At 29.8% G+C, this 12,500-nt stretch overlaps 2 protein-coding genes across 2 annotated transcripts; one reads left to right on the plus strand and one right to left on the minus strand.

Moving 5' to 3' along the window:
- Positions 1-47: 47 nt before the first annotated feature.
- LOC149875887 (protein RRP5 homolog) lies at positions 48-3,310 on the plus strand (the record flags this gene model as incomplete). Its single annotated transcript, XM_090076075.1, has 9 exons — positions 48-112; positions 298-333; positions 509-604; positions 1,389-1,457; positions 1,551-1,735; positions 2,217-2,385; positions 2,502-2,655; positions 2,792-2,957; positions 3,052-3,310. Coding segments are annotated over 9 exons (1,103 nt in total), but the record flags the coding sequence as incomplete, so codon positions are not given.
- A 4,599-nt stretch (positions 3,311-7,909) lies between these two features.
- On the minus strand, positions 7,910-9,118 carry LOC149875888 (failed axon connections homolog). Its single transcript, XM_090076071.1, has one exon. The coding sequence runs from the start codon at positions 9,116-9,118 to the stop codon at positions 7,955-7,957; it is 1,164 nt and encodes a 387-aa protein (XP_089932197.1). The 3' UTR covers positions 7,910-7,954.
- Positions 9,119-12,500: the final 3,382 nt, after the last annotated feature.

The raw sequence follows: 12,500 nt of genomic DNA on the forward strand, positions 1-12,500 counted from the left end.
AAGATTCCTTTTTCATTGATGTATAATTAAAATGAATAAATTTTAAGATTCCTCATTTTCTGAAAGTGAAGTTGAAGATGAAGATGTTGAAAATGTTGAAGATATTAATGAAGTATATTTTTTTGTTTAATTAAAATTATTTTTAATTAAAATTATTTTTAATTAAATTTTGTTTTAATTAAATTTAGTTTTAATTAAATTTAACTTAAGTAAGTTTAATTACGAGCACCTGATTTTAAGAATATCAGATAAAGAGCTCTCAGTTGTCTTTATGTTGTTGTTTTTTTTTTAATGTAGGAAAAAGACACTGAGTTAACCAAACAAACATTACAGGTACAAATGAATTTCAGGTCTCATTAACAATGATTCTTTTGAATTGCTAAGATTATTAATATTACTTTTAAGTTTTAGGTCTTCATTACCATAGTTTTGAAATAGTTATATGAATACCTCAAGTTGGTATTATAAAAGATTAATATAGCCATGTATTCTCAAATAATTAATTTAGATTGATTTTCCTTTTGATTGGAATGATGATGATAAAGTGAAAAGAAAGAATGAAAGTGAATCAGAAGACAGCTCTGAAGATGAAAACAAAGCAAAGGTTTTGATTTAAATAATCTGATAATCATTCATCAACAATAATTATGAAACAATTGATCATCTATTAGTTTTTTAAAGTATCTTTTTGAATTTCTGTTGATTATTTATCAAATTCTCCTGTAAGAGATTTTTGAATGATATCTTTAAGTTGAAGCATTGTAGAAATATCATAAGAAATGAAAAAAAAAAAACAACTGAAGATATTGATATAGATAAGTCATTGATGGCTCATTAACATCATTATTTCTTAATAGAGAGTGGGATAAACGGATTAGGGCTTTTAACAAGATCATTCTCCTTTTAAATTAGACGAAAATGCTTTCACAAAAAATTGTAGTTATGATATTATTTTCCGGACAATGTTTCTGTGGGTGGTTTCACTGTATAAGCCACTCACATTAAGATTAGCGTAGATCCTCTTGCACCAATGTGAATTCCTGTGAAAATTTTGAAAACTGCAATACATTTTTTGTTTTTGTGCCGTATGATTTCATCGTGGTTCACTTTTTTAATTGGCTGTTAGAAGTATATAGAGCAAGACTTTGAAATCGCGTATTCAAAACAGTTATCATAAAAATTAGCCGAAGATTCTCTGATAAACATTTTTTTTTTTTTTTTTTTTTTTTTTTTTTTTCTTTTTACTCGAAACTAAAATTAAGGCTCAAATAAAACTTTAAACTCCTTATGGTATTTTATGACGTAGTTATCGATTGAGTGGCTTAAGAATTGTTAGATATCTTAGTTTTTATTAACAAAAATTTTAACAAAAAGCCACCTAATTTCAGGTTGAAACAAAAAAGACAAAACGACAAAAGAAAGCAGCAAAAAAAGCCGAAGAAGAATTTCTTCACAAGGTATCATTTTTATCTTTTTTTTTTTTTTTTTTTAAAGATTTTGTTTTTCTTTAATATGAATATTTTTCATAAGATTTTGTATTTTTTCGATAGGCTGAGCTGGCGTTACTTGATACAGATCGTCATGTTGATAGTGCTGAGGATTTTGAGCGATTATGTCTTGGTTCGCCAAACAGTTCAATAATTTGGATTCAATATATGGCTTTTCATTTACATTCTGTGGAAATTGAAAAGGCGAGACAGGTTGCTCGAAAAGCATTGCAAACAATATCATTTAGGTGAAATTTTTAAATTTCCACAACTTAAAGTTGTGTTCATTTTAAATTAGGAATAAGCAATGATATATTATATATACTAGATGTCTAACTTCGATCCGAAATGTGAAGCCGTGGGAGCCATTTCTAATTCGGGCAAAAACGTTCATTTTTAACTTTTATTTCGCACGTCGGATATAGTTTTTGCCCTTATTACAAATGGCGGATTCAATTTGTAAACAAAAAAAGCGGCTTCACTTTTTGTCCAATAAAATCCCGCAAGTTAGACATCTATTATATATAATATATCATTGGGAATAAGATGGTAATACTCTAAGTAAAAAGTTTTTATCTGAAGGGGGGGGGGGGGGTAGTTTTAACTTAAATGATGCGTGGAAGGGTTAGGGTTTTAATTATTTGAGACGGGTTCTTTTAAGATGTGATGTTAAATGATGATGGGTGTGGTCATATTCTTTGTGTGCGAAGTTGCTTTTTTTTTTAAAAGGGAAGAGCAAGAGAAGTTAAATGTATGGGTTGCACTTCTAAACTTAGAGAGTATGTATGGCACAGATGAATCGTTGGACAAAGTTTTACAAGAAGCAGTCCAAGCCAACGATCCTAAGAAAATTTACTTAAAAACGCTGGACATTTTTGCGAAGAATAACAAAATAGCGGTAAAATGATTTCAATGGCATTTTTATCAACGAATAATTCTAGTCAAAAATTATTTGTAGAAATTTAAAAAGTAATTCTTTTAAATAGTAATTTTTTTTTTTTTTTTTTTTTTAAGAAAGCCGAAAAATTGTATCAAGTTGTTTTGAAAAAGTTTAAAGGAAGCAAAAGTGTTTGGATCAATTATGGCTTCTTTCTTATGAAATGCGGAAAATTGGAAGAAGCACGAAAACTTTTACAGCGCAGCTTAAAATCTCTCCATGAACGGAAACGTATATCTTTTTTTTTAAATTGTCTTCCTAAATTTGTTTATAAAAAAAAGATATTCACAAAATTCATTTAATTCAGTTTTTATCTCTGGATTTTAGTTCGTCAGGTTTAATTATTAAAGACTGTTTCTGTTTTCAGATATTGCTACTATAGTTCAATTTGCACTCATGGAGTATAAAATGGGAGAGCCACAACGTGGGTCTACTATATTGGAGAGTGTTTTGAAAAACTATCCAAAGCGCTCTGACTTATGGTCAATATATATTGACATGACTATAAAATTGGGGGACTACGAACAAGTTCGGTATGATTTTCTTTTATTTTGCTGTTTTGATTTGTATTGAGAACATGCTTTTTTTAAACGCTTTCGTGACTTTTTTTTGTTTGTATTTGTTTAGAAATATTTTTGAGCGTGTGACCACATTGAAAATGAGTGCGAAAAAGATTAAGTTCATGTTTAAACGTTATCTGGAATTCGAGCAAAAATACGGAAACCGGACGACTATAGAAGCGGTGCAACAGCGAGCAAATGATTATGTTGAAATGAATAATGATGAATAAATAGAACTTTATATACTCTTATCTTTCTAAAGTGCTTCTTGATAAATATCTCTAAGTGTAAAAATCAAACCAAAAAAAAAAACGCTAAGTGTTTGATGTTTTCTGTTTCTTGGTATGTGGTTTTCTGTTTTCAGTATTTCGTAATTTAATCCAAAACTTTTTATAAATTTTTGCGGGCTTTAAATTCAAAAATTTATTTTGTTTAAATTGCAATTGAGGCTATAATTTATAAAAGTTGTAGTATAGCAAGTAAAAGTAAAGTTTATTACAGCTGAAGAGCGAGAGAAGATCATTAAAATTTAAAACTAAACATCCGAGAAATTGTTAAGAACAGACTTACACAAAATTAGCATCATTGGGCATCGGTTAATATGATACTTGTAACGAAATGAGAACTCTTGCCAGAATCGCAAATCGTGCTTGGAATATGCAAATCGTGCTTGGAATATGCAAAACGCAGAAATAATTGGACAAACGAAAAGTTGCTGTCGAAAGCGCATTTATACCAATAAATAGAGGCAATGGTGATTTTCTCATGTTTTAGGGCACTGGGTAAAGTATAGGAATGGGGCTGTTGCTCAAGGGTGCAATGGATGAGGACATTTTTGTCATCTCAGAAACTCTACTTCCATATCTTAATGAAAATCTAAATTGAATTAAAAAAGGGCAAAGATTCAAAACACACACAGAGAATCAAAGTGAATCAAAATCAATGAAATCAAATAAAATAAAGTCATCTAATCTGAACCAGTCAAAACGTGAAATGTTTTTAATAAGCCATTATCCTTAAAAAAATCCGTTTGTTTAGTTCAAATTATGTAATTTTTTTTTTATTACGAGAAAGCATCATGTTAGAAAAGCTATTTCAGGTATGGAACGCGATACCCGTATATAAATAGGACGTTCTATTTTAGAAATACCAAAGAAGTTTACCAGAAATTTTGTAATTTTTACAAAATAAAATAATTAATATCAAGAAAGTGACTTCAATCCTATTAAAAATGATATGGCTTGCAATTATGAGTCAGCTAAATTCACTTTCTTTTTCTTTTTAATTCTTTTTCTATATTTCTCTCGATCAATAAATGGTTTACATGAAATTATAGTAAAAAGATACATTGGTCGTAATTTTTAAATGAACAATTAATGATCATATCTGACACCAGATGTGATCATTAACTGCCCTCAATCTATTAAAGACGTTTGGTTGATACCTTTCTTTAGTTTACAAAAAGAGGTTTCTCAAAGTATTAACAGTAAGTTTAACTGAATATGACGATGGAATCAGCAATATGATTGTATCAGGTAAAAAATAGTATTTGGTTCTTTTGGCTGTATAAGGCATCATTGTTCTTTTAATCGATTCAGGAACGCTTTTGTCAGTTCTAGGAATGTTATTAAAAACTCAAGACACTTTGCGATATTCAATCTCATAGAAACAAAATTATATCGACCAGACTTAAAGATCTTGTGACAGCAACATTAACAAATTGCAACTTCTTAATGTTTTATCGAATTAAAAATTTTTTGAGATATTAATGAGTGGAAACGTTCCGCTTTATTCGCATACCGTGCATACATCAGTAATAATCTTTTTTTAATATTTTAATGCTTCTTTTGGTCGGCCACATTGTGAATAAAATCATAAATCTTTCGATCTCTAACAACTTTCTGCAATCATGCTTGTTCTGCAATCACATTTTTAAATTGGATTTTCCTATTCCGGAAAAACAAAATTTGTGCTCTGAAATGATTTATTTAAATTTAATTGATACAAAGAAATTTTCAAGTTCCATTTCTACGAGTAAAAATCTGACGCCATATTGGAAAGCCCCCAAAATTTAAATCCCGTAAGCTTTAAGTTTTGTTTTTCGACTAATCGCTTCAAATACACAGTATCAGTTTTCAGCGTTCTGAGGCTTTCCAATATGGCGATTTTGGCGTCAATTTTGATATTAGAGATGCGCTATCCAGTTATTATAGAGATCAGTGGGTCTAATTCGAAGTCAAAGTTTTAAAAAAAACCTTGTATTCGCCATTTTAAGAATAAAAAGCTAAAAACGTTTTAACCGGACATGGACTACATGGTTTTTACGTTGAAAAGTCGTTTAAGTACGTTCATTTTGCTCAATTTGCGCAAGTTAAACCCTGGGGTAATTAAACCAGCGGTTATTCCAATCAAAATTTAATCATGATTTATGTTATATAGGTACGTATTAACAACGATGGATTTGTAGGCTAAATGCCTAACTTAAAACTGATTTTAACTATTTTTTTTAACTAACCTAGAAACTGCCAGCAGGTATTACGAGTGGTAAATATTAAAAACTGTTTAACTACTCCCTTCCCTAGCCTAAGTTCTTTGAAAAAATGTTTTAAACAAATTTGTGGCTAAGAAAATAGCCGTTTTTTGGTTTACCAGAGTATAAATTATGAATGCAAGTAATGTTGTTTATGCACACATTAAGCATCTTGCTGATCACACAGGATGTTGTTGCAACTTGGTCCCAAAAATGAAAAAACACGATGTTCGTTGAATCTTTGTGCCCACATAAATTCCGATGAGTAATCTCCTATCATCTCGCGATTAGTTGAAACCATCATTGATTTAAATTTACACTACAATTTTTTGCTCTCATACCAAATACACTACAATTACTGCTTTCATGCCACATACATTACAGTTCATGCTTTCGGCCAGTAGACCATGAGTTCTGCACCAGCGAATAGTACCTTCTAAGTTATACTTAAATCTTGCTCCAATTTCTGTTAGGGAAAGGGAATCAAATTCGTTTATTATTGGTCTTCGAAGAGCCACATAGCTTAATACTTAATCGCTTTTTGAAAGTGATAATTTTACGTCGGAATTTGCGTGTTTAATATGTATATATATTAAAACGGGGGTTATATGAAAATGTAAAAAAAAAAAAACTTTCAAAGAAGAAGTTAACAGTTTAAAATAAATTTTTTAAAAATAACAAATTTTATTGGTTAAATATTTCCTAATAGAAGAACTTTCGAAATTTAATGCCTAAAGGTTTTTCAAAGTTAAAGTTTTAAAAATACAACCCTTACGACGTCTTAACCATCGTACGATACGATAATTATTAACCGATTTGTCTACATTCTCACGTTCTATATTCGACCTTTCTTTGAAATTTTCAATTGATTTAATTTCATATAACATTTTAAAATGCCGATAATAATAATGCTGATAGAAACCAGGTCTATTTATTGCGCAAAGTAACGGTAATTAATTTTGTTAACATTCAAAGCGTTTTGAAATTGAATCTTGAAAAATAGCGAATATTAGGGTTTTTAGTGGGATTTTTTAAAACTTTGCCTTCGAATTAGAGCACTTTCCGTTGATTTTCAGGTCTATGTTTTATATTTTTCTGAAAGAGGGGGGGGGGGGGGACTACAGTAGCGCCGAAATTTATTTCATAGTAGTGTAATGGTATTAATTTATCTGTTACTCAACCGGAATTTTTTTCAGACGAACTGAAGTTTTAATCTGCTAAAACATTCTCAATACGTCGTCATTAAAAAAACTTTTGCTAAAATCAAATATTCGATAAATCGAACTATTCTCAATTGGTTTAACAGAAACTTAAAAGAAAAATCATAAAACGCCGAATGATCTAACGGTTTGAAACAGAAACAGACAATTTTATTTTTTGAAATAAAAACATTCGCAAATGTTTTCTGCGGTTCAAGTCCTTTACTGCATACTATCTAACAAAACAAATGACGTGAAACTCTTTCTATTTCGAGAGAACAAAGTGTTATTGATTTTGCTTATTTCAAACGTCTTAATTGTATCACTTGCAGATGACGCAACAATGCTTTCAGTACGTAGAAAAGGACTCTGTGATTTCCTATCACTTTTATAGTTTAAGGCAGAGAAAACCGTGTAACTCTTATCCTATGTTTTCAACGTTCCTAAGCAAAATGACGAATTTATGATAGATAACAATGAGCTATGAAAAAATAATTCGAATTTATAATAGATAACAATCAGCTATGAGTAAAACTACCGCTAAAAGCTACTAATGACGTCCTGAAAATCGACGTAGAACATTTTTGGTCAACAGAACGAATGCAAAATACCGCAAAACTTTAAAAAAAAAAACCCACAATGAATCAAAACATTCCCAATTTTATTCTCTTTATTTTCAAATTTATTTTTCTGGTAATTTATCCCTTTAACTCTTAAAAAAGTTTTAAGACGAATTCTTCTAGAATATTCAAAATGAGGAGAGTACCTTCTTATTGGGTAAATTAAATTACAAACATACAGTTTCCACAAGATCTCTGGTGCATTTAAATTCTGATCACACTTGCTTGAAACTAAAGTTTTTTATAATCTTATAAACTAAAAAAGAATTTCTGAAAAATATCAAATAGCGGAGAAATTCTATACACTTTTAAGATTTTTTATTTGTGATAAGAGAAACCAGACGTTTTTATGTGACTTTTTTTATGCAAAATGCTACGCAATAATCTGAAATGAATTTTTACTTAAAAGCAAAGTAAAAAACGAAAGAAATTTATAAATTATTTATAATATATTTGTTTTAAAAAAAGTAAATTAATCTTAAAGACAATATAATAACAATAGAAATAGAATTTTATTTAAAAAAGAACCTGCTCCCCAAAAAAAGAACGGGGGCAATAATGAGAAACTAAGCGAATTTTATAAGTATTTTTATATATGTAAAAGTGAAGAGCATCACGCGGTTATGCTTTCACTTGGTTGGTCTCTGTATTATTTTCAACTTCGCTTATCACGGGGGTTTCTTGTAATTTAGAAACTTCTGGGGAGACAATTTCGCTTTCATCTTTTGAAAATCCTGTCAACCGAGTTGTTTCGCTCCCTTCTCCAATTTCTCTCGATTTGACAGTCTTTTTCCGAATACTGAATACTTTCCTAGAATCAGTCTTTTCTTGCAAAACTATTTCATTCCAATCAGGCCAGTAAGCGGATTTCATTCTGTCGCAATACTTTATCAAGTTATTGGCATTTTCTTGGATATATTTAACAAAAGGTGAATCCAAACCAGAAAATAAAATCATCGCAATAAATCCAAAAACTGTGCAATCGTAAGACGACGAAGTATCTCCTAGAATAAAGTCCTTTTCTCCCAGCAAAGTTGATATCGCTTTGATATCCTGTTGTCCAATATCATAAACTTCCTCTTTTGAGTGTCGACCCATTCCGTGAGCATCGAGGCTGGCTTCTCTTTTGCGTTGATTCATCTTCATCGCAATTGAATAACCTAAACCAGCGGGGGCACAAGCAGCACGAAACTCAGAAAAATTTACAACGTATTGATCGTAAAGCATCGTCCAATAAAAGTTCTCCTCAATGGTAACTTTTATTACTCTTCCTAACGCTTTTTGGAAATCGGAGAGATTCGCATCCATGTTTAGCTCAAAATTGTGATTCAGAAAGTCAATAATGAAATTGGAATCGGCTTTCTTTTCTTCCTTGTACTCGATCCACGGAACTTTTCCCTTTTTGCCAGCTTTATAACCGAAATGGTTTTCGTAAGGGATTTTGTGCATCCGGACAAACGTTTCAAGCTTCAAACAAAATGGTGATAAACTTGGAATATTTTTTAATCGTGGAAACTGGTGCAAGATAACTTTGTGTACTTTTTTCTCTTCAGACGTATCTTCTTTCGTATCTTCTTTCGTATCTTCTTTCGTATCTTCTTTCGTATCTTCTTTCGTATCTTCTTTCGTATCTCCTTTCGTGTCTTCTTTCTTATCCACTTTTGTGTCTTCTTTGATTGTTGTTGGTTCACTGACTGGAAATCCTTGCTCTGCAACAGCATTATCTTTTGTTGTGTTTTTACCTAAGGAACTTTCCATTTTTTCAGCGTTCACCGCTGTTTCCATCCTTGATATATTTTAAATATTTTTTACACGAACAGGTAACACTTTAAAACTTTAGGGAATGTTTTTTTTTTATGCTTAGCATCATAATGACGTTTTTTAATTGACTTACTGACCAATCAACGTTTTATTTCTCTTTATTTTGGTGTGAGGTTTTTCAAAATAATAGCAACTAAAACAAGCGGTTTACTACCAAAAACGGTCAAGGAAAAAACGACATAGTTTAACAAAGTGATATAGTTTAACAAAACCGCAATAATTAGTTCTGGTTTATTTTTAGAGCTATGATTTTTTTTTTTGTAATTTGTAATTTTTAGCATCTTTGACTTCCCATGGTTTTTAATTTGATAAATCGAGGAAGTGAAATAAAATCTCTTTTCAAACTTTTGAGGAAACTTTGCAAATTTTGTATCTTGTAACCTTTGCTTTTCAAATATCTTTTTTTTTTTTTCAGTTTGGTTTTATGACCATAATGAAATTTTCTACAATGAATATTAATTTATCGAGCAACGACGAAATAGTTCATCCCGCGTGAAGCGTGCTCATGTGCCGAGTTGGTTTTGTTTTTTTTTTGTTTTTTGCTTTTCTTTTTTGCTTTTTTTTTTATTTTTATTTATTTACTTTTTTCCATAAACTTCGAATAGAAAAAAAATATCAAATAAACTCTTTTCAAAATGAAGGCTTTCAAGACCAAAACATTTTCTGTAAAAAAGTCAGTAAAAGCAACCGTAAGTTTGGTAGTAACTTCTTTTCAAATTCTTTTTTAATTTTTATTACTTTTTTTTTTATGGTAATTTAATTTGAATCGGAAAGTCTCAAAAGTGCGCATTTATTAATCGTTTGAAATCGTTTTGATGTAAAGTCTGCCATTATGGAGAACAACTAAACAAAAAGAATACTTAGTAGCACTATAGAAACCAGGAAAATAAAGTTAACTGTGGTTTATTTGGTTGATATATTCGATTCGATGCGAAATCAAATATTTAATGAAAATGTTTTAAATGATTTAAGGGGGTTACTTTAGTAAATTTTTGGCTTCTTTCCTTCTTGATTTTTTGACTGAGTTTTTTTTTTGACAGAAAAAACATCAAGGAAAAAAGGACCGTTCTTTAGGTGAAGCATCCTAGTTTACACAACATTATATAAACTATTTTAATGATACGATCTTTACTCATTGAGAGTAAGGCTGTGTTCGACAATTTGAAAGTCCATCGCAAAAATATCATTTTTCTTGTTTTATGTTTTTTTCGAAACATAAAACAAGAAAAAGACTTTATTAATGATAAAAATTTTAAAAAAATATATTTAAAAAAAGAGTGTATTTTTGAAGAAAAAAAAAGGCTATTTTTGAAAAATGTAATTGCTGACTTTCGTTTTTATGGAAAAAAACTTTTTAACTTATTCGTAAGCTTGTTTTATTTTTTGTTTATATTTCGTGGGTATACTGGTAAAAAACGTTAACTCAAAAATCCCTGTTTAGAGAAATCAATTAAGTTTTCTTAAAAATACCCGTTTTATTACTTAATGTTAAATGTATTTTTAAAATCAGAGAAAAGATAATGTTTCATTCGACTTAGTGTATTTTGCCAGTTTGTAGAGCGTTGTAAACTTTACAATGCTACATCATTAAGTCAAAACTGCCAATTTTCGACTTATTCTATGAGCCAAGATTAGACAATTTATTCTATATTGCAAGAAATTGACCGAAGTAAATTTGATCTCAATCATAGGCTTTATAGCTTGGTAACAAACGCTTTCTGTTTGTATAAATAGTCCATAGAGAAGACGAGTCATTGTAGATGTATACGAATGTAAATGTAGATGATGGCGAGTCATTTGTAGTTGTCTAATTTCTACGATGTAGATGATTGTAGTTGTCTAATCTCTACGATGTAGATGATGGCGAGTCATTTGTAGTTGTCTAATTTCTTTTTTTTTTTTTTACTTAGATTTTTTAACTTCTGTTTTAAAAATCAAATTTTGCTTTTATAATAATTATGTGATTTTTAATTATTTAGCCATCTTTAGTGCTCAAAAACTATTAAAAATAAAAAAATATTAAAAGCTGATTAAATTCTCAACTAAAACTAAATTGAGATTTCAAATTGAGAAGCCAGTTATTGGTATAAAAATTCGGGATTTTTTAAATTTGAATAATAAATTTGACTTTATTGTTGCAAAGTTAATGCTCAAACAATTGTGTGAAATGCGGTATGAAATTTGACAAGTTATTTTTAGCGTGTATGTAGTTCCTATATAAAAATAATTACAGGTTAACTGAGAAAGTTAAGCATAATTGAAAATTACTGTTTTTATCACAGAATGAAGTTAGAAAACTTTATAATGATATCCAAAAGTCATAATTGCATTGAATGATTTCTTATGAGCAGAAAACGAGGACAATAGTATACTCCGTAAAAAAAAAAAAAGCTTTTTTTTATTATAATGCTCGTCTTTTACCATAAAGTTTTGAAAATGTGGTCATGGAAGGACCAGAAAAGAAGAAAGCGGTGATCTCTGTGTTCATTCTTAAATCCTGTGAATAAACAAATGAATCTTTTTTTTTTTCGTATGCTTTGTGAATCAACAGAGCATAAGAAAAATGGATTTTCAAAAGTGTTTATAAGTGACAGTTCTCTTGTATGGTATGTTTAAAGCATCGCGTTTTAGCGTCCAGCGGTTGTAAGCGAGCAATCCAGTTGACTACTTTCCTGTGCAGCGCATTTCCACTGACAATTTTTTTCCACTGATGGCTTAGTGAAAACGCTCACCGTGTTTTTCCCCTTTAAACAACCTCGTGGAAGAAGGTTAAATGGTAGATAAAGAAGTAAAATTTTTGAGATGCATCCTAAATCTTCAAAGGAGGGGGAGTAGTTGTTTTGCAAGATTTTTACGATTGAATGCGCAATTTTTACCAAAAAGTCCTTAACAAAGTGCTTTGAAATCATTCCATTCTATTAATTGTAAACATTACTGCCGATAAGCCGAAGTAAAGATGGTAAGTTTGCAGGCTTTACGTGTGAGCTAATGTTTTTACATCTCTTCATTTTTTTGATAGTTTGAGAAAGATACTGATTCGGTTTTTCGATTTTTTACGATTAATAACGAATAAAATAAAACTTTCTATATAATTTGTTTAAAATAACTCTAATTTAAAATCAATTTTTTATTTAGACATACCTCGCAAACCTTATTTTATATTGTTTCTAGACATTGCGCAGAGCTGCTATTCGATTAAAGTTGATTTAATTTGATTAAAATAAGTTTTAGCAAACAATTTTACGTATGAATGTAAACATGTCACACAAAAAACCTTGCTGTTTGAAACGCATAAAAAGTTTTATTTTAAAAAATTTCAGAAAGTTAGATTTAATTGAAATGACAT

This window comes from Hydra viridissima, unplaced genomic scaffold (assembly GCF_058129835.1).
Source record: "Hydra viridissima isolate aposymbiotic clone 2 unplaced genomic scaffold, HvirCarnegie_v1 scaffold_118, whole genome shotgun sequence".
Classification (NCBI taxonomy): domain Eukaryota; kingdom Metazoa; phylum Cnidaria; class Hydrozoa; order Anthoathecata; family Hydridae; genus Hydra; species Hydra viridissima.

Coding starts and splice junctions, on each gene's coding strand:
- LOC149875888 (XM_090076071.1), bottom strand. CDS start 9,118: ATGGAAACAGCGGTGAACGCTGAAAAAATGGAAAGTTCCTTAGGTAAA.